The 18,603-nt window shown below is 35.4% G+C and overlaps 3 protein-coding genes across 6 annotated transcripts; 1 reads left to right on the forward strand and 2 right to left on the reverse strand.

Annotated features, from left to right (window-relative positions):
* The first annotated feature begins 2,839 nt into the window (after positions 1–2,839).
* On the forward strand, positions 2,840–6,013 carry EXO70E1 (exocyst subunit exo70 family protein E1). The gene is made up of 2 exons (XM_086242682.1): positions 2,840–3,239; positions 3,445–6,013. The coding sequence occupies exon 2, from the start codon at positions 3,784–3,786 to the stop codon at positions 5,770–5,772; it is 1,989 nt and encodes a 662-aa protein (XP_086098808.1). The 5' UTR covers positions 2,840–3,239; positions 3,445–3,783; the 3' UTR covers positions 5,773–6,013.
* A 1,002-nt stretch (positions 6,014–7,015) lies between these two features.
* Positions 7,016–13,797, reverse strand: RIK (RS2-interacting KH protein). 4 transcript variants are annotated; one of them, XM_086241810.1, is made up of 12 exons: positions 13,615–13,797; positions 12,749–12,989; positions 12,339–12,437; positions 12,194–12,228; positions 12,023–12,098; positions 11,483–11,614; positions 11,326–11,403; positions 10,830–10,923; positions 10,616–10,733; positions 9,716–10,262; positions 7,955–8,221; positions 7,016–7,878 (listed from the first exon to the last, which is right to left on the reverse strand). In XM_086241810.1, the coding sequence occupies exons 1-11, from the start codon at positions 13,680–13,682 to the stop codon at positions 7,973–7,975; spliced, it is 1,737 nt and encodes a 578-aa protein (XP_086097936.1). In that variant the 5' UTR covers positions 13,683–13,797; the 3' UTR covers positions 7,016–7,878; positions 7,955–7,972. The 4 variants fall into 4 exon arrangements, 3 of the variants coding, with proteins under 3 accessions (XP_086097936.1, XP_086097935.1, XP_086097937.1); XM_086241809.1 differs by having other exon boundaries at positions 7,020–7,878; positions 7,996–8,221; XR_015121920.1 differs by lacking the exon at positions 7,016–7,878 and adding an exon at positions 8,960–9,288 and having other exon boundaries at positions 8,172–8,873.
* Positions 13,798–14,913: 1,116 nt separating this feature from the next.
* LOC147288467 (uncharacterized) lies at positions 14,914–17,281 on the reverse strand. The gene is made up of 4 exons (XM_086241015.1): positions 17,143–17,281; positions 16,827–17,065; positions 15,116–15,602; positions 14,914–15,023 (listed from the first exon to the last, which is right to left on the reverse strand). The coding sequence occupies exons 1-4, from the start codon at positions 17,279–17,281 to the stop codon at positions 15,007–15,009; spliced, it is 882 nt and encodes a 293-aa protein (XP_086097141.1). The 3' UTR covers positions 14,914–15,006.
* Positions 17,282–18,603: the final 1,322 nt, after the last annotated feature.

An 18,603-nucleotide genomic window follows, 5' to 3' on the forward strand; every position in this document is an offset into this window, starting at 1 on the left:
AGACTTGCAGTGCGCCTGAGAAGATGGTGGCTACTGGCTTGCCTGAGAAGATGGTGGCTGGAAGCTTGGCGGGCGGGCCGGCTTCGACGGTCGGTGGAAGGGGGCGGGCCGACACCAGCCCGTTAGTGATCGGACGGGTCGGCTTGCTGCTTGGCGGGTCGGTGGAGGCGGGCGGGCCGGGTTCGGACGGGTTGATGCCCACCCCTATTATTGTTTGTATCAGTTTTCGGCCTAACCTATTGGGCCTCACATTAAAGAGTTAAGAAAAAAGCCCATGGCTTAGCCTATGCGACTCACATTGAAGAAGCATGAAGAACTCCCAAGTGAAAATGCTAATTGGCCCATTGGATGTCTATATGAAGACAGTCGAATTTTACATCTCCATTTTTTGAAGGCATTACTTGAGTACTCAACTTTGAGTATTACCTTTTATATTTATCACCAATCACATAAGCTTATGATGGAATCCACTATGAAAGAGAAAATGATGGATCATATTATGGACTCATGTGATTTGTGATAAGTACAAAATTAGTACTCAAAGTTGAGTACCCAAGCATTTTCTTTTTTTTTAATGACTTTTACACATGTCATAACATTGTAGTGCTATCTATACATAATATATAACTTTTCCAACAAAGTGAAAAACAATTATAGTTTTCGTGAATTATTTTTTGTGTTCTTTATTTTTTCGAATTTATGTCTATTATATATTTTTCATCAACAATTATAATAAAGAAAATGTATAAGCGATGAAAATTACTGACCCAAAACCTAAGATATAGATATAAAGTAAATTAACAAAAAGCTAAAAAAAAAAATTTGTAAGTTTTACTTATAAACTCATATAAAAGATCTATTTATTTATAAAGACACAAAGAGTGGCTTAAAACTAAACTTTTTTTCCTGACGCCGTATGTAACCCTCATAAAATTACACTTTATTTTATTATGATGCAGAATGTAACTCTTGTAGAGTTACATTTTATAATTTTGTAGAATTACACTTTGTTGAATGATGTATTATTGTTTTAAGGTTTAAGCATTTAGAGTTTAAATTTTATGACTTCATATTTAGGATTTTAGGGCTTTAGCCTTAAGTTTTAAAGACTATACCATAAACTCTAAACTTTCAAAATAATTTAAAAAAATTAAACTAAAACTTGGATATAATTGAATACCTTACTTAGTAATGCTTGAGTTTGAATAGTATTGCATTCTCCGTACTTGATTTTGTTTTTTAATTGTGGCTTAGAAATATTTTTTGTGGCTTAAAAATGAAGACTAAAAATTTGAATTTATGACTAAAAAATGTCGTATGTTATGCCTTATTAATAAAGAACATATATATATATAGGCTACTTCTATTAAAGTATACCTCAACTTATTTATGTTGAAGTATGTCCTATTGGGGCCCACACAAGTCGTTTTGTGTCGATCCGAACCATTCAATTTTTACATCTCCATTGATAGATCATCCTTGCAAAAAATTAGCAAAATCAGAAATCATTTGCCTATTTAACTTTGATCAAATAAATATACGAACTAAATATTTTTGATGAAACCGTTAATTTGTTTGATCAAAGTTAGATAGACAAATGATTTCTGATTTGGTTAATTTTTTGTAAGGATGATCTATCAATGAAGATGTAAAAAATAAACGGTTCGGATCGACACAAAACGACTCTTGTAGACCCCAACAAGGTTATACCTCAACATAAATAAATTGAAATATACCTCAATAGAAGGATATATATATATATATATATGTAACTTGTAGCTTCCCTAATCCCTAGTGCTAATTAGCTAGCTAGCTAGGTTAAATATTATTCGTGAATCAAAAGGCAATCTTGGTGCAATTTGCAACATTAATAAAACGTGTGTTAGTGTAATGATATAAATTCATGAATTTGGAAGTTGACTTAGACTTTAGGATATTTTCCTTTGTTAGTTTGTTTTGATTGAAAAAGTTTTTAAAAGGAAAATGACTTCTTCTAGAAAACAACATTTTAAAAAATATATATTAATTTTGCTATGGAAAAAAAATTAGAGATAATTAGGTTTAGATTCTGTAGAAAAACAGTTTTTAGATGGAAATCATGGGTGTTTTAAATTTTATAAGAAAATCATTTTAATTCATAATAATTTATAAAAAAAATTATTTTAATTCATAATAAAGTATTTTTAATTCATAATAAAGTACTTTTAATTTATAAGAAAATTCTTTTAATTCATAATATATAAAGTCATTCCCCGATTTGAAGGGTATTTCCCCTTCTAGGGTGTAGAGTGAGCTTGTAGAGGCTGCATGTTAGGTTTTAACTTCGAGATTTTGGATGAAGCCCCAAAATCTTAAAGTCAAAACCTAACATAAAGTTGTCAAAGAAGAAAAATAAAAGAACTTAATTAAAAATTTTAAATCACTATCAATTTTAGTTTAAAAAATACTCATAAAATGAATTGGATTCTAAGTCTCAAAAAATTATTGTATTTTTTATAAATATATTACATGTTTTAGGCTTGTGCAATTTTTTAAACATCAAAGGACAACAAGTCAAGTTGATGTTTGTAACTAATTAATTAAAACAAAATGGAAAGATGTGATTCATGATGGTTTTATTACTATTTTTCTTTGATTTTGACGGTTTTATACTATTGTACACCCAAAAAAAAAAAGGAGTGGACGGTCCATTATATATGATAAGAGTAATAGTATATCTACGTCACATATTCTCTTTTGAGATACGTAGCATATAAATAACATTTTCTAAGCATCGTAATCTGCTTTACTTACTGGTTAGACAGAAGACTGACCCAGATGGTCAAACCAAGAAAAAAAAAACTATAAAATTCAAGATTTCAAGGCTATTGAAAAAGTTGCACAAATTGCTTGCAAGTTGCACCCCAAAGTCATATAGCTGAAAACTCTGGTTTTCTTTGTAAGCTTCACCCATTGGTCCAGTATTACCTTTACAGTTTGCTGTCCATATCATGGTATGCGTGTCCGTACAGTCTTTTTTACTGCTCTCAGTGGCTGGTGGATCTTTGCTTGAAGTCTGTGGTCTTTACTTGTTTCGAGATTTGTACGTCTCCAGCTTCTTTTAGAGCCCATTTCATGGTGTTTATGAAGTAGACTTTTTTTTTTTTTGTCTTTTCATGTTGGTGTTGTGATTTGGAGCTCCTGGGTCTCTTTGGTGTCCTTTTTGTACTGGAAACAGCTAAAAGTTGAGATTGCAAGAGGTAGGCTTTTGCTATTATCGCCTTTAGTACAGCTATCGTTTTGCTGTTCAACTTTTGGATTGTTTTACTCTGATCTTATTATTGTTTATAGTGATTGAGATTCTCATTTCCCACTGACTACTAACTTTTGAAAAGTTTAAAAGGATTGATCTTTTTTCTTTTTCTTGACAATAAAAAGATTGTTCTTTTTCTTCATCATTGACAGGAGTCACAGGACTTTTCTTTTCCTCAATCGCTTTTGGGTTCCCACTTCATTTTGGCGAGTATTCTAGGTGTTCTGTGTTGGGTCTTTGCCAATTTTCAATATATACCATTTCAGTGGATAGAAAAGCATTGATTTTGGTTTGTGCCAGCAAGAGGGTATCTTTTACTTTTCAGATTTTAGGGAATAGGAGTTTTTGGTTCTAGTGCCAAAGTTGTTCTAGCACAGTGGTAAGGATTTTAAAGTAGGAAGAGTGTGGGGTTCAACTCTTGCTGTTGATCCGAGAAGGTTTTAATTTAGTTAGACTTGTTGGTTCATTTTTGGTCTGTTTCTTGTCTGGCTATGGGGGATTGTAAATCTGTAAATCCGGAAATGGAAGGAGAAGGAGACTTAATTGCTGCAGCGAAAAACATAGCGAGGGCATTGGGGTCAAAGAAGAACCTTACAGATGGTGAAAGGGAAATTTTGGCTGATCTTGGCACCCAATTGTCCACCATGATCACACTCAATGAAAAAAAGGATGGGGAATTTGGTGAGACTGAAGGTCGCCTTAATTCTATTCAGGAGAGGATCATGAGTGTGGAGGCAGATCAGTCTATGATTTGGGATTCAGCCCCAAATGAGGCTATCGAGTACATGAACGCTGTGGAGGAGGCTCGAAGATTGATTGAAAGATTAGAGAGTTTGTGTTTGAATACAGATGATGAAGAGTATGAGCTATTACAAAGAGCTCATGATGTTGTTCAAATCGCAATGGCTAGGCTAGAGGAAGAGTTTAAGTACATGCTTATTCAGAACAGGCAGCCCTTTGAACCGGAGCACATGTCTTTCCGTTCAAGTGAAGAGGATACTGTGGATGAGAGCTCAATAATCTCTTTTGGGGATGACTCAGTTGAGGACTCACTTCAAAGAGATAGTGTAAGCAGAGCCTCTGAGGAATTCATCATTGATTTGGTTCATCCGGATGTGATTTCCGAGCTCAGATGCATTGCAAATTTAATGTTCAATTCCAATTATGATCAGGAATGCATCCAAGCATATACCAGCATCCGAAAGGATGCCTTGGATGAGTGCCTCTTCATTCTTGAAATGCAGAAACTAAGCATTGAGGATGTGCTGAAGATGGAGTGGGGTTCCTTGAATGCCAAAATCAGAAGATGGGTCTGGGTTATAAAGATCTTTGTTCGAGTTTATCTTGCTAGCGAGAAATGGCTCAGTGATCAGATTTTTGGGGAGCTTGGACCCGTTTATTTAGATTGTTTTGTTGAGGCATCAAAGGCTTCAATGCTGCAGCTTCTGAATTTTGGTGAAGCCATGTCTATTGGCCCCCACCAACCTGAGAAGTTGTTCCGCATTCTTGACATGTATGAGATGCTGGCGGATCTTCTCCCTGATGTGGATGCTTTATACTTAGGCGAGGCTGGTTCTTCTCTAAGCATTGAGTGCCATGAGGTTCTGAAGAGATTGGGTGATTCTGTGAAGGCAACTTTTCTTGAATTTGAGAATGCCATTGCATCAAACTCCTCGACGAACCCTATTTCAGGAGGAGGGATACATCCTCTAACCAGATATGTGATGAATTACCTGAGGACTCTTACAGACTATGCCGAGACCCTTAATTTGCTCTTCAAGAATTGTGATGAAAATGATCCCATTTCAGTGTCTCCTGACATGAGTCCAACTACAGAAGAGGGGAGCAAAAGCACTGATTCTTTGGGCAGAAATTCCTCAGTGGATTCTTTAGGAAGAATTCTGCCAGTGGTTCGCCACTTCCTATCAATTGCTTCGACTCTGGAATGCAACATTGATGACAAGTCCAAGTTATACAAGGATGATTCTTTGCAACACATATTTCTGATGAACAATATACATTACATGGCTCAGAAGGTTAAGGGGGATGAACTGAGGCATTTATTTGGAGATGAATGGATTAAAAAGCACAACTGGAGCTTTCAACAGCATGCAATGAACTACCAGAGAGCTAGTTGGAGTTCCATCCTTTCTTATCTGAAAGAGGAGGGCATTCAGAACCCCGGTTCAAATTCCATCTCAAAAACCCTTCTTAAGGAAAGGCTCCGCAGCTTTTATCTTGCTTTTGAGGAAATTTACAAGACCCAAACTGCATGGCTCATTCCAGATCCTCAGCTTCGAGAAGACTTGCAAATCTCGACATCCCTGAATGTAATCCAAGCTTATCGGACATTCGTGGGAAGACATTCCAATGACATAAGTGAGAAGCTCATTAGGTACAGTGCTGATGATATGGAGAATTTCCTTATGGATCTATTTGAGGGATCCCCAAAAACAATACAAAATTCCAGCAGGAGGTGACAGCAGACTAGATAAAACCGATATGCTATTTGCGACAGAGGATGGCTTTTATTTTATGTTCCCCTCTGCTCATGTATGTTTCATTTAACAGATTAGGATCCTCCATGAAATACAAGGGGGTTCTCTCCCTCAGTACTTTGTGTGTGCAATGTAATATCTGATATCATGAAGTGGGTTCATTTTTGTGATCTTTGTTCTCTTTGCTATAACATATATTGGATGAAGCAAAATTTCACATGAATCTGTTTCTCTTCTTTTGGGATTGTATTCAATTGAGATTCTAATGAATTTAAAAAGAATTTGAAAGTCAATTTAAGTGTATTCAAGTCAGAATTTTAAAACTTTATAGAAATCTTAAGTATATAACTCATTGATTTTAAAAGATTTCATTAAGTGGTGAATTTTGATAAATTTTGTTTAGAAAACAAAGGCCATGAGAATTTTAACTTTTTCTCCTTAGATTTTTTTATGAATTTCATGAAAATTTAATAAAAATTCTTGAAATCTGCAAAAGTTTATAATTTTTTTAAAATTCATTAAAATTTCAATTGAATACACCTAGTTGAGCTCTTGAGGTGCATGTTTACATAGTCAAGTATATAATCACATCACAAAGTCTAGCAGCATTTAGGTAAAAATAATGGTAGTGGCTAAGTTTGTCAAAATTGGGCGGTGATACTATGATAACTGATAAGGTATTAAGGTCCACATGCTTCAGCCACTCTAGCAACTCAGAACAGATAGCATTTAAGAAGTTTTGGCTCTGGTTGAAGGTAACATGTTAATGTGAGCACTCACAATAGTCAAGTACCAAGTCAAAGACTCAGAAAGCAGAAAGTGTATGATACAATCAAACGACAATTTCAATTTGTACCAAAAGAAAAAACTACAATTTCAATGATCGGGACGGCTCTGAAAGACAATATATATTTGGAGCATGAATTACAGAGATTTTGTGACCCTAAATGTAGATGGGTTCATATTTTCACTATTAAGATATAATATTTTTATCATTAAATATATTTGTATTACAAATAGTATACCAAAGACCGACTCAAATATTTGAAGCTGAGACCAACTAGCGATATGATTATTCAGCAGACTTGTCAAAATGGACTTGCAAGCATGTGGTCATAATGCGTTGAGAGAGAGCAATGAGTTTGCATTTGCTTTCTAGGTTAAATGAATTTGCCAGTTGATAAGGACAGGACCGTACGCACTTCAATTTCATGTAGGTCCCGGGAAAAGGATGATTCTGTTGGAAATGGCCACTGGGCAATGGACTGACTCGAGATATTTATGGAGACAATGAACAAGTATTCTGCATCACCGCATGACCTCGTAAAATCTACTCATCTCTTTTTATCTTTTTCTTTTTTATCTTTTTTTTATTCAACTTTATTTATTTGATTTTTTTTTTTTTAACTATTCATTATTTTTATTGATTAATATCTGAAATTAAATTTCGAAATGAATCAGAAACTCACCAATATCGCCAAAGTATCCTCCTAATAACATTTCCATCCAATGAAAAACAGAAACACAATCAACTGGACAGGGATAACAAAGATATCTCTTGCGACTACCAAGAACAATCTTTAAAGACCTTCCTTTTGTTCTTTTTTATTTTTAAATTGCACTGTTTCCAAAGAGAAGGATCAAGTTTAAGTTAGTTAAATACAACACAGAAGGTTCATCATGAATACCACTTACAATGAACCAAAAACAGCTTGCTTATCAATGCTATCTTCAATCTTTCTAATTCCTATATAACATTTGGCAGTGAATATACTCGAAAGAAACCCATTTTTCTTATGGCCTTCTAACACGCGAAATAACTGTACACAAGCAGACAATCCAACCAAAAACTACCCCTTAAACTCCAACACACAAAATCTATTACTAATCTACACCTAGGACTTAATCCCCTCATCTCCCACAGGAAGGAGCCCATTGACAGCCAATAACAACAGAAGTTGACCACTCATAAAGCCCAGAAGGGCTTTCGAGCTGTCACTCCACCACCGTTGCTAGTAGGTAATTCTTCATTAGTATCCTCAGAGTCATCATCATCCTCGCCATATTCCATAAGCTTGACCAGAGTATCTGAGATAACGAAACAGTTTCAGACATCTTTGTACATCACACATCACACAACACACACACACACACAAACACATACCCTTCCATCCCATCAAAATTATAGCAAATCTTCATGCATACCAGGAACGCTATCAGGTTTTGTTTTGTTCAGAACATTGTTCTTGTCAAGCACTTCAACAGCCTGTGCTGATGAGGTAAATTTTGGTGGAGGTGGAGGTGGAGGCATGGTTCTAGCTGGGGGCGGTGGCATTCCATTTGATGCCGGCTGGACCAACTTCTTTGGAGCTGGCATAGTGGATACATTTCTCACGCAATCTGCCTGCAGCTCAATTGGCTTTGGCAATTCCTGCAGTCAGTTAGGAAGAAAAGAAACCAAAAGGAAAAACTAATAGCTCAATAACCATAAAATGAAGTTTTTTGCAGTAAAGTTGAGTAATAACCTAAAGATTTAATACTCAGAGCCGTAACTGAGAAAATAATTTATCTTAAAAAATAAAAATCATATAGGTACAAAGAAGGTACGACATAATGAGAAAAAATGGTAAGGCACTCCAGATAAAACATACCAAGTTACTACAGACCATGGATTTCGTATCACCAAACAAATCTATAGATTTTCCTTTTTTTGGACTGAAACAAGTCTAGATTGTTCTATAGCATAAAGGTACACATGTCATTCTTGCAATTTCACACGTGAAAATGCAACGTGTGAAATTGCAGAGCATAACTACAATTCCACGGTCTCTCTTTCAATGATATGGCCAAGTTCATAAAGGGAAGACAACAAATAGAAGCTAAGTATTTATTTGTGGCTTGGGAGCCTTAAAAAAAAAAGAAGATGTACTTGTATTTCTGCTTTCAGCAGGAGCAAGTAAAATCAAATGCCATATGGAGTGGCACCCACCAGCATGCACAGCCAATTTTCTTGCTAGCAAAGAGGTTCACCCATCAATACGGATGCTATTTTATGCCCAAAGTAACAGGAATGAAGTATCGTACTGAGAATTTACAAATTCAAAATCATCATTAAAACCATGGAGAACTCATGAGATGCAATTGAAGCTGGCATTGGTCGTGATGGTACCTCTTCTCTAGGAGTTTGGCTGTGCATACTGCTGGTGAAAGCCCAAGAAGGCAACATAGCTATGGCTGCTTATCAAGAATTGAAGAAAACCCAACACTGGACTTATTGCAAACAGAAAAACCTAAAATATGTTCTGGTAACATGACCTAAGTAGAACATTTTATTAAACAGTAGGAAATCTAGATTGTCTGATGAATACAGCTCTGAAGCTATAAGTGATCCTCCAATGGTGCCTCCAAAATTGAAACCCTGTGAAAAATACAAACCAATGGCCCAATAGAGAGGTCCAGTATCGGCATGTTAGCCTCATAGAAGGTCAGAGAAAATACCTGGAATAGCGAGCACTGCAAGTCAGCACAAGATATAACTATATAAAAGTGATCACAAAAGATCAATAAAAGTAAAAATCAAACATTGAACAACATAATCCATCTACCTAAATGATCATGTTGGTGCTGAAGAAAACTCAAGTACATATATGCAGGGAAAAATAGAATGATCATTTCTGGTATCTTGGGCCAAGTTGATGGGAATGTAACCCAAAAATAAAATACCTTCGTCTAGTGAAAATTCACAAAGCAATGCTTTCTTTTCTGACTTGCCTATCTTTATTCTAGAAACTTGGATTCAACTATTATTAATATTTTTTATATTAATTTATTCATTTCCAAAGTGCTTGAAATTCCAGTGAAGTGCACAAGCTTAGATCTCACAGCTATATCCAAAGACAAACCATCAAGGAGCATGCACTGGTACCTGATGGACTTTTGCACGACCCTTGGAAACAATTGGTAACTCCTGAAACTTCCGCTTTTGTGGAGGGCATTTCTCCTTCTCAAAATCAGAATCAGAGTTAGCACTTGACTTTGGTTCAGTGCTTGGCACTGATGTTGTGGGATCAACGGTAGAAGCAATGGGGGATGATGACTGTCTAAGGGCCAGGGCAACTTGTTGCAAGGGTGTGACTTGAGGATATATCCCACCATATCCATTGTAGCTTGTTCCACCAGATAATAGAGGTTGTGGATACCCACCAATGTTTGCCTGAGATTGCGCACAGTTTAACAATCCTCCAGATTGAGATACTGTCCCTTGAGGAAAGACAGTAGTGACCCCAATGGTTCCAACTGAGGAAACTGGGGCAGCTGGCGGAACACCCACAGTTGGAGATGCCAGACTTGTAATTGCTTTTACCTCATTTCCAGAACTCCGAACTCCAGCCAACAACTGATGTGGCGGTGGAACGGCAGTATATACCTGCTGTGGGGGTGGAACAGCACTATAAACCTTAGATGATGAAACCCTATGACAGAAAATTGCAACAAGTTATCTACAGTACCCAATTACAAGCTACAGCACAAACCAAACTAGCTAATGGAAACCGGATATTCATGCAACGAGCACAACCAATAGAATTCTAAACTCCACATGGTGGATGAAACAAAGTTTTTACAAGAAGCAACATATGAAAGTTTCTATACTACAAAACAAAAATATTAATAGATTACATGATGAAAGTTTTGGAATACAGGTGAATCATGCATTACATTCCCCAAAATAAATGTAACAATTAAGAAACTGGGGAGCGAATCCCACTCATCATATTTAGAAAGAAGAGTTAGAGCACTTCTAACAAATGCAATGCCTATAAATTACCTGGAGACACCACACTCTACACTGAGTGTATCCAAAAGATTTTCAGCCAAAAGCTTAGCATCTTCAAGACTTTTAGAATTATTACTTGACAAGAATAAATGCAATGGTAGTTGCCCTTCTGCAAGCAAAAATGAAGAAACAGGTAACAATAAATTAACAGTACGCTGGATCAACAGGCTTGCAATAAGATCATACTGCATATAAAAGGTGATACCTTCGCCATGTACACTCTCAATATTTCCTGAACCACACCCTCTGAGTGAGACAGTTGCTCCTGTTTCATTCATAATGTGATTTATATACTGGTCCTGCATGTACAAAACCAAACCACCACCGACACAAAAACAATTTCTCCCAATTGTATGGAGATGTCAGAGAAAGCTTCAAACATTAGAACCAATTATCTTCATCACGTACAAGATAAACTATAAAATGAACTGCTTAAAGAAATACTTAATCCTGATTACAAACAAAAACATTATATATACTAAATGCATATGATACATACAACTAAAAGAAGCAATCTAAACATCAAGTACCAATAGAGCTTACATGCATACAAGTGCAAGCATACAGTAAGAGGGAAAGGAAGAGGAGAGATAGAAAAAGAGTTGAAAATCATTGACCACAGAGAATACACTGCTAAAATCCAGAAAAATTTAAGGTTACTCATAAGACATATGGAAGAGGGGGAGAATAAAAGAGCTCACATTTGGCCCACGTATACGAGCAGCAATATTCAATGACGGATCCGCATCAAAGCCCAGATATACACATGTGCTTGGTGCCTGAGAAACCAGATTCAGTTAGTGAATTAATGCCATCAATTTGCAATACCACACAAGCTGGCCTTTTATGCAAGCATACCTTCACTCCGTTGCACATAGTCAAATGAAAAGAGGAAGACACGGGCTGTAAATTCTGACCATGTTTCAGCATTTCTTCAACCATGGCAGCTGCACGATCAACTGCTAAAATTCGTTCTGCTGTCTCTTTTAACTGGAAAGCCATGATTATGATGAAACCAAATCCAAATTCATCCATGAAAATTAAAATTCAAGATGTAAACTTTGACAGATAGCCAATAGGTCAGAGCCTTGGAGGGGAAGAAGGGAGGACTTTATCAAAGGGCAATATGACCCAAAGTTCACACAATAATGATGTTCTTTTTTAACCATCTAATCTTGACGTCAATGAGATAAGTTTAAAATAATTGTCATATGATCATGCAACATATTTTGACAAAAACTATCCAATCATAGATGGACAAAAGCAATACTCACAAACACTCAAATGCTAATGTACACCTTTATTATCAAACATAAAAACATCCATCATAAGCACTCACACAGAAAAAGTTTTTCAACAGTAATGTATGGCATCAAAGATGAAGTCAATTCTACTTACATGAGCCCCTGCAGAAATATGAAGATATAATGGCTTTTCACCATCACTTGAGGAATTTGGTGGTAGATACTTGCCCCTGCAAAGGCAATTCAGTATCTGCATTATACACATGATACAAGAACAAGGAAAGACTATAGATGCACCCAGTACTGCCATTGAAAACCAACAAACCTTGTTATCACCACAGCACCAGTGCACCTTTGGATCTGCAAGCATTATACACCGTCAATCGCAAACGAAAGAATCATCCATTACAAACTAATAAAAAATCAATTCTCCTACAAAGTACAAGCTTTAAAATATATATATAATTCACCTCCTCCTGCGTTTGGCGTTTTGTCAGCTTGTAACGAACAGAAGACTCTGCATCGTTAATTACGATTTCTCGTGCTATTAACTCATCTTGGATCTTTGGCTAGATAGAAAATCATTCAACAAAGCAAATAAGAAATTAGAAACAAATCAATTGCAAATTAACAAAGTATGAGCAAGAAAAAAAAATTAGTTCATAAGCGGCGCAATTTGAAAACCAAAATATACGTGGGAAGAGAACAACATGCGTATCCCAAAATAATGAATTATTAGAGAATAGTGGAAGTTTTCTACAAGCTCTTAGCAATGGGTTATCACAGCCCTCATATGCGCAATCTCAACTAAATGCAGCAAAAGAGGTCTTTTAAAGCCCTGAGAAGTGAGGGGAAAGATAATCGAAAAAGGGTATCTCACTTGATTTAATTTCTGTATGACCGTGGCAGTCTGTTGCGGTATCAAAGGAGTCTGAAACACCTGAGGTATGGTCGGGCAGCTAACCGCAAGTGGATTCATCAAAAGAGCACCGAGCATTGGAGTTACACCAGGAAGTGTAATCCCACCAAGCGATCCCACATTGCCCAATGGGAGAGCTCCAGGTACAGCTAAACCAGCCGAAACCAAGGACGCTGCAGGTTGATCCCACTTTCTTTTCTTTCTGTAGCAAGTGCTAAGGTTAAGATATTTTGACAGACCACGTAATAAATACAAATGAGCATGGCATGCACAAGCTCAAACTCGCCTAATGACAATTCCCACAAATAAGATATTGGAACTAAAATATACAATCTTCAGTATCTTTTCCTTTGGGAACAAAATCAAGATGATGGCTTTAATAACACTACTGGCCTCACAACATTAGCAGTAAGCCAAGACCTCGTATCTAAATTGTTTCAAGTAATAAACTTCAATATTTATCCTCCATCTTTAAACCAATTCCAATACTAGTTGAAAACGTTTAAAGCCTCAAAAATTCTAAAAATTGTTCCCACCAATGTTTTAAAAAATACCAAAATTCCAAATACGTAAAAACTCCCAATAAAAAAAAACCCTAAAACACCCTTCACACGCATCCAGTAGAAGGGCAACACTCACAAGTTCACAACCATCGTCCATCTAATTACAATCCTTAAACAAAAACGAAATAGAGTTATTTTAAAGCATAAGAGGAAGAAAATCACGAGAACAATTACAGGGTTTTAATAAATAGAAAAAAAAAAAAAAAAAGGAGATTTAAATTTGGCAAATAAAATAGGGTTTTAGTTGGATAGGAGGCATGGTACCTTTGCCTTGTTTGTGAGGCATCATTGGGCAAATCGGAGGAAACCCTAGCGCCACTGTCCTCTGTCATTGCAGGTTTGGGTTTACGCTATGTTGCAGAGAGATTGCCCAAAATCAACGTAATGTTGTTTTTGTTTCCCCTTTCTCTTTCGTTTTTGGTTTGAGTTCTTGGTCCTATTTGCGGATTTGCCCAATATCAACGTAATGAAGTTTTAAAAAACTTCTTTTTTGTGCTTTTCTTTTAATGAATATATTTACCCGCCTTTAGTCCTTTCCTTCAATCAGAATTTACACTCCTCTTTTTTTTTCTTTTTTCTTTTTTTCTGCTCAACAAATTGACCTTGTACAAGTTTTTTTTTTTTTTGCTGAAAAAAACCTTTTACAAAGTGGATTGGAAAATTCGATTCTTAACGACTTCGATATCCAAAAAAATTTTTACAAAAAAAAAACGATCGAAATTGAAATGCAATAGTAAATTTCGATCTCATTCAACAAATTTCAAAATGTTTCTAAATCATTTCAATCTATTTCAACATATTCAAAATTTATATAAATATTAAGTAGATGATTTTAAAGTCCACCTTTCAATCTTAATAATAAATAAAGTCATCGGATGTTTTTAAGTGTTATAAAAATCAGCATAATAAGAAATAAACCCACATTTTAAAAAATGGGTGCTCAAACCGACAAAAAAAAAAACACACTAAGGGCATAGATGCTGCAGTACAATGATGATTGCCACTATTTGATATGAACTTTGCATTGATACGCAGTGGCTTTGCAACAACAAACATCACAAGGGTTGACGTGAGGTGATTTTTTTTGTTTTATGAATTGTTGACATGTTTATATAAAAAAATAACATCATATATATATAAGTAGCTTTTTTTTTATCGGTGTTGTTGTATAGGGAGTATAGTGAACAATGACTATAGCAAGTGAGCCCACTTTGGATTGAGAATTTGAATTTGAATTTGAATTTCAAATTCATGTATTTTAAATTCATGTATTTCAAATCCTCTTGTTTGGATAAAAAAAATGAAATATGAGGATTTCAATTGAAATTTTTTAATTTAAGTATATCATTATGGTAACATATGATAAGCTTGCAAAGATAGCTTATAAATGAGGCCCATGACCTATATATTTAAAACTAACTCATTTTAAATTGTACTTTATATAGAAATCACTACATATTGTTTAAAAAAGGATAACAAATCGTTCAAACCACATAGGAGCTTCATACATAAGGTTCCAAAACAGATACAATATTGTTTAAAATAATATCAAATATTATTCACAAAAAGATCCAACACCATCAAAGAAATGTTGTTCTAATATGTTTTCCATAAAGAGCTTCAAACATGCAAGGGCTTCATCTTCTACCACTTTAATCATTGGTTTCCCATACCTGAAAAATACACTCAAATCACCTAATCAATATAGTTTATATGAAAAAAATAATAATAAAAAAAGGTAAAATTGATAATGAAGAGAAAGTACCTTCAGACTGACAAATAAGCATCCGTACCCACTCGGTCTTTTCGGCATCAGAACGAGATTTCAAAAGTGATAACTCTTCTGGGTTACCAGCCATCAATATTCGTACAGCCTTAAAAACTTGCAATCTATTAAGGTTTGGTATATCTGAAACCACTTTATGTACTTTTTCTCCTCTGAGTTGTTTGGTCACTTGACTTGCCATAAACTCCTTTAGGGTGTTTGCCACATCACCAATTGCTTGTGCCACTAGATCTTTTTTCTTTTTCTTATATGGATGTGAGTCACAAGTTGAAGTTGCAGGATGTGTAGAAGCATGGGAGTTAGGAATGAAATCACCTTCATTTTCTTCTTCAGCCTCCATCATGTGCTCAGCATTTCCAACATCTTCTGCCCCTTCACCAGTCGCCCTATCTTTCCCACACAACATCACAATATCATCCCAATTATCAATAACCTTGTTTTGATAACCACGAGCAGCAAGATGTGACTACAAAAATAACAGGAAATAAGGTATAATATTGATGAAGTCAATGCACCATTCAATTCACCATCATGCATACCACACCTAAAAACAAATAGCTTATGCAGAATAGGTATAACACTTGTACTAAAGTTAGAACATATATTAAAATAGTGGTATAATACTTGTACAGATATGTTTATCAGACTACAAAAGACATAGAAATACATGTACCAACCAATTTGTTTATTTGAACTCTGCTTATTCTTGATACTAATATGTCAACATATCTACATCTACAGGATTCCTCCAACCCCATCCCCCTGTGATTCTGTTATTTCAAGGCAATTTATCAACAACAGTCAGCAATAGAGCCAGCATTTAGAGGCAATTTATCAACAACATGCAGTCAACAACATGCTTCTATTTTTCTCTGTATATAGAAAGCAAAATGTTTCAGACTTTCAGCTTCACTAATAAAGGGTTCATTTGGGATGTCCCGTAAATGCAAAAGTTCTAATCTTTTGTCCGAAAATATGCACATTCAAATCTATGCTCCAAGGGAGAACCATTAAGTAGACATATTAAACCATTAACTAGACAGTTTTGGCCACATTAGTAAAAAATTTTACCATCATCTCATGGAATGATGTATAATTTATTCTCAATGTGTACAACCTATGAGATTGATTGAATTCATAAGCAATGAAGTAAACATAAAAGTTGACTTATTCTCTGGATTTTTCCCTTAATATCTATCTTCTAATATTCCTATGGAAATTTAGACATCCCAAATGTGTACACTTGAATAACCTGTAGAAAATGAATAGCTTTGATTCTTTGATGGTGTTAAATTTCTCAAATTGAATCAAGGCATGATAAGTTAATAAATTTGTGAGTCATCTGAATAAGTGTAAAATGTGGGGAAAAGAAGATTAAACTATTTGCAAGCTGAAAAGAAAATCCCTGCACGTCTTTGTTAATTAACATCTAGTATTTGTCATTGCCTTGAAATATCTGCTTATTCTTGATACTAATATGTTAACTTCTACTAATTAAGAGAAACAAAACTAAGCATTGATGTATCAATTTTGTCCATTAAAAATTTTGCTATCTTAGAGAAAAGGGTTTTAAAAGAGCAATAAGAGATAGACTAGCCAAATTAAGCACACAGAATTAACAAATAGCTTATGGAAAATGAAAAAGCATAAGAAGCTTGGAATTTAAAATAGCAATAATTTTTAGTTATACCTCACAATAGTCATTCCAAACACTCAAATTTTCTGCTGAGATTGGAACCATCTTTTTTTCTTCGTCCCAAGTGAGCCCACTTTGACTCTTGATGTCAGTGACAATAGCATAGTGTTTCTTCCAAGCTCTAAGTCTGTTCTTGACATTCTCCTTTGTCAAACCAAGTTGCAAAGTTACATTCAACTCATCCACAACTGCTTGATATGCTTGTGGTTTCCAATCTCCATCACCCTTGTTACCTTCATTCAGTTTGTAGTTAGTTAAAAACTGGGAATTAAGCACAAAAATAGGGGTCAGTGGGTAGAGATTTCATTACCAGCATTCATTTGGTCATATAAAGCTTTAGCCATTGCAGTATCCATTTGTGGGTTCCATGTAAGGTATCTTCTTGACTTTGCCTCCAATTGGGATTGTGACTTAGAACTACTTTGAGCTTGTGACATAAATCTTTTCATATTTGTGTGAACTATAAAATTAAAAAAAAAAAAAAAAACTATAGATCAATACAAACTGAAAGAAAAAAATAAGTAAAAAACTTGATTAAAAAGAAAAAAAAAGTAGAGTAAAACAAATAAAAAATGAAGACAAGGTGTCTAAGTTGTCTAACTATATATTTGTTTTTCACTATCATCTATATATATATATGTATGTTTCCTCAACAAGAAAGTTGTCTAAGTTTGTCAAGACAGCACAAGAAAGTTGTCTAAGTTTGTCAAGACAACAGAAGACTTATGCAAGACAAAAGAAATAGACTTTTATCTCTCTCTCACATTTTCATTTTAACAAATAAAAAGTAGAGTCAACGATAACAAGACAATTATAAGTGCAAGCCAATTTTAAGTTGCAATATGATACTAGAAAGAATAACATAAGAAAGAAAACAATCATCAAGCCTATGAGAGAAGCCTAAAAGCACAATGAGCTAATGCAATAGAGATTGTTGCTGGTTCAGATTCTTACTTCTTAATCTACCCTGAATACAAGTGAACATAAATCTTCAAATGAACAACAAAAAGGCATACGAACTATTCAGGAGGTGATGTGAGCTTTAGCATGTATTATGTGCCTAGAATAGCCATAGAAGTAGTTAAATCACCAATTTCATCAATGCTGAGCTACAAGTAAGCTGAGCAAGATGGTTTGAATGGGTTATAGCGGGTCTTAATTTGCCTAAACTGAGTTTTTAAATTTTTACATATACAAGCAACATCTAGTCAGTTCAAGCTGAAAGCAGCCGCAACCAAGATTGACAGGAGTTGATTAACAGAGAAGGAGAACACTACTTTAACCACACAGTCAACACTGACAGTAGATTGTTAACATAACTACGAAATTGTTCTGGGCATGGAACACCCATTTGGATTCTTTCAACAAAAACTCAATGATGGGTAACATTAAAGACCACCTTTGAAAAAGGTGCAGACTCGTAAACTCATGTCCAACAGGCAAAACCCACATACACACAACTCACCATAGTAGTCAAACAAGCTAGTAAATGATGGATTTCTTAAGGAACAAACAGGTCCAATGGAGCTGATCGACACCGGCAGGAGCAGATCGATTCTGGGAGGTGGTGATTGTGTGGAGGCGAGGTCGGAGTTTGAGGTTGTGGTGAGACAACTTTTTGGCCGGAGAAGTCGAACCCGACAGAGGTGGCCGACGCTAGAAGGAGCTCGTCGACGCCGGCATGAGCAGATCGAAGCCTGGAGGTGGTGGCGCGGTTGGGTTTGTGTGGAGGTGAGATCGGGTTAGATTTTCTATTGAACTGAGGATTTCA

The sequence above is a fragment of the Dryas octopetala genome, chromosome 4 (assembly GCF_963921425.1).
Source record: "Dryas octopetala chromosome 4, drDryOcto1.1, whole genome shotgun sequence".
NCBI lineage: Eukaryota > Viridiplantae > Streptophyta > Magnoliopsida > Rosales > Rosaceae > Dryas > Dryas octopetala.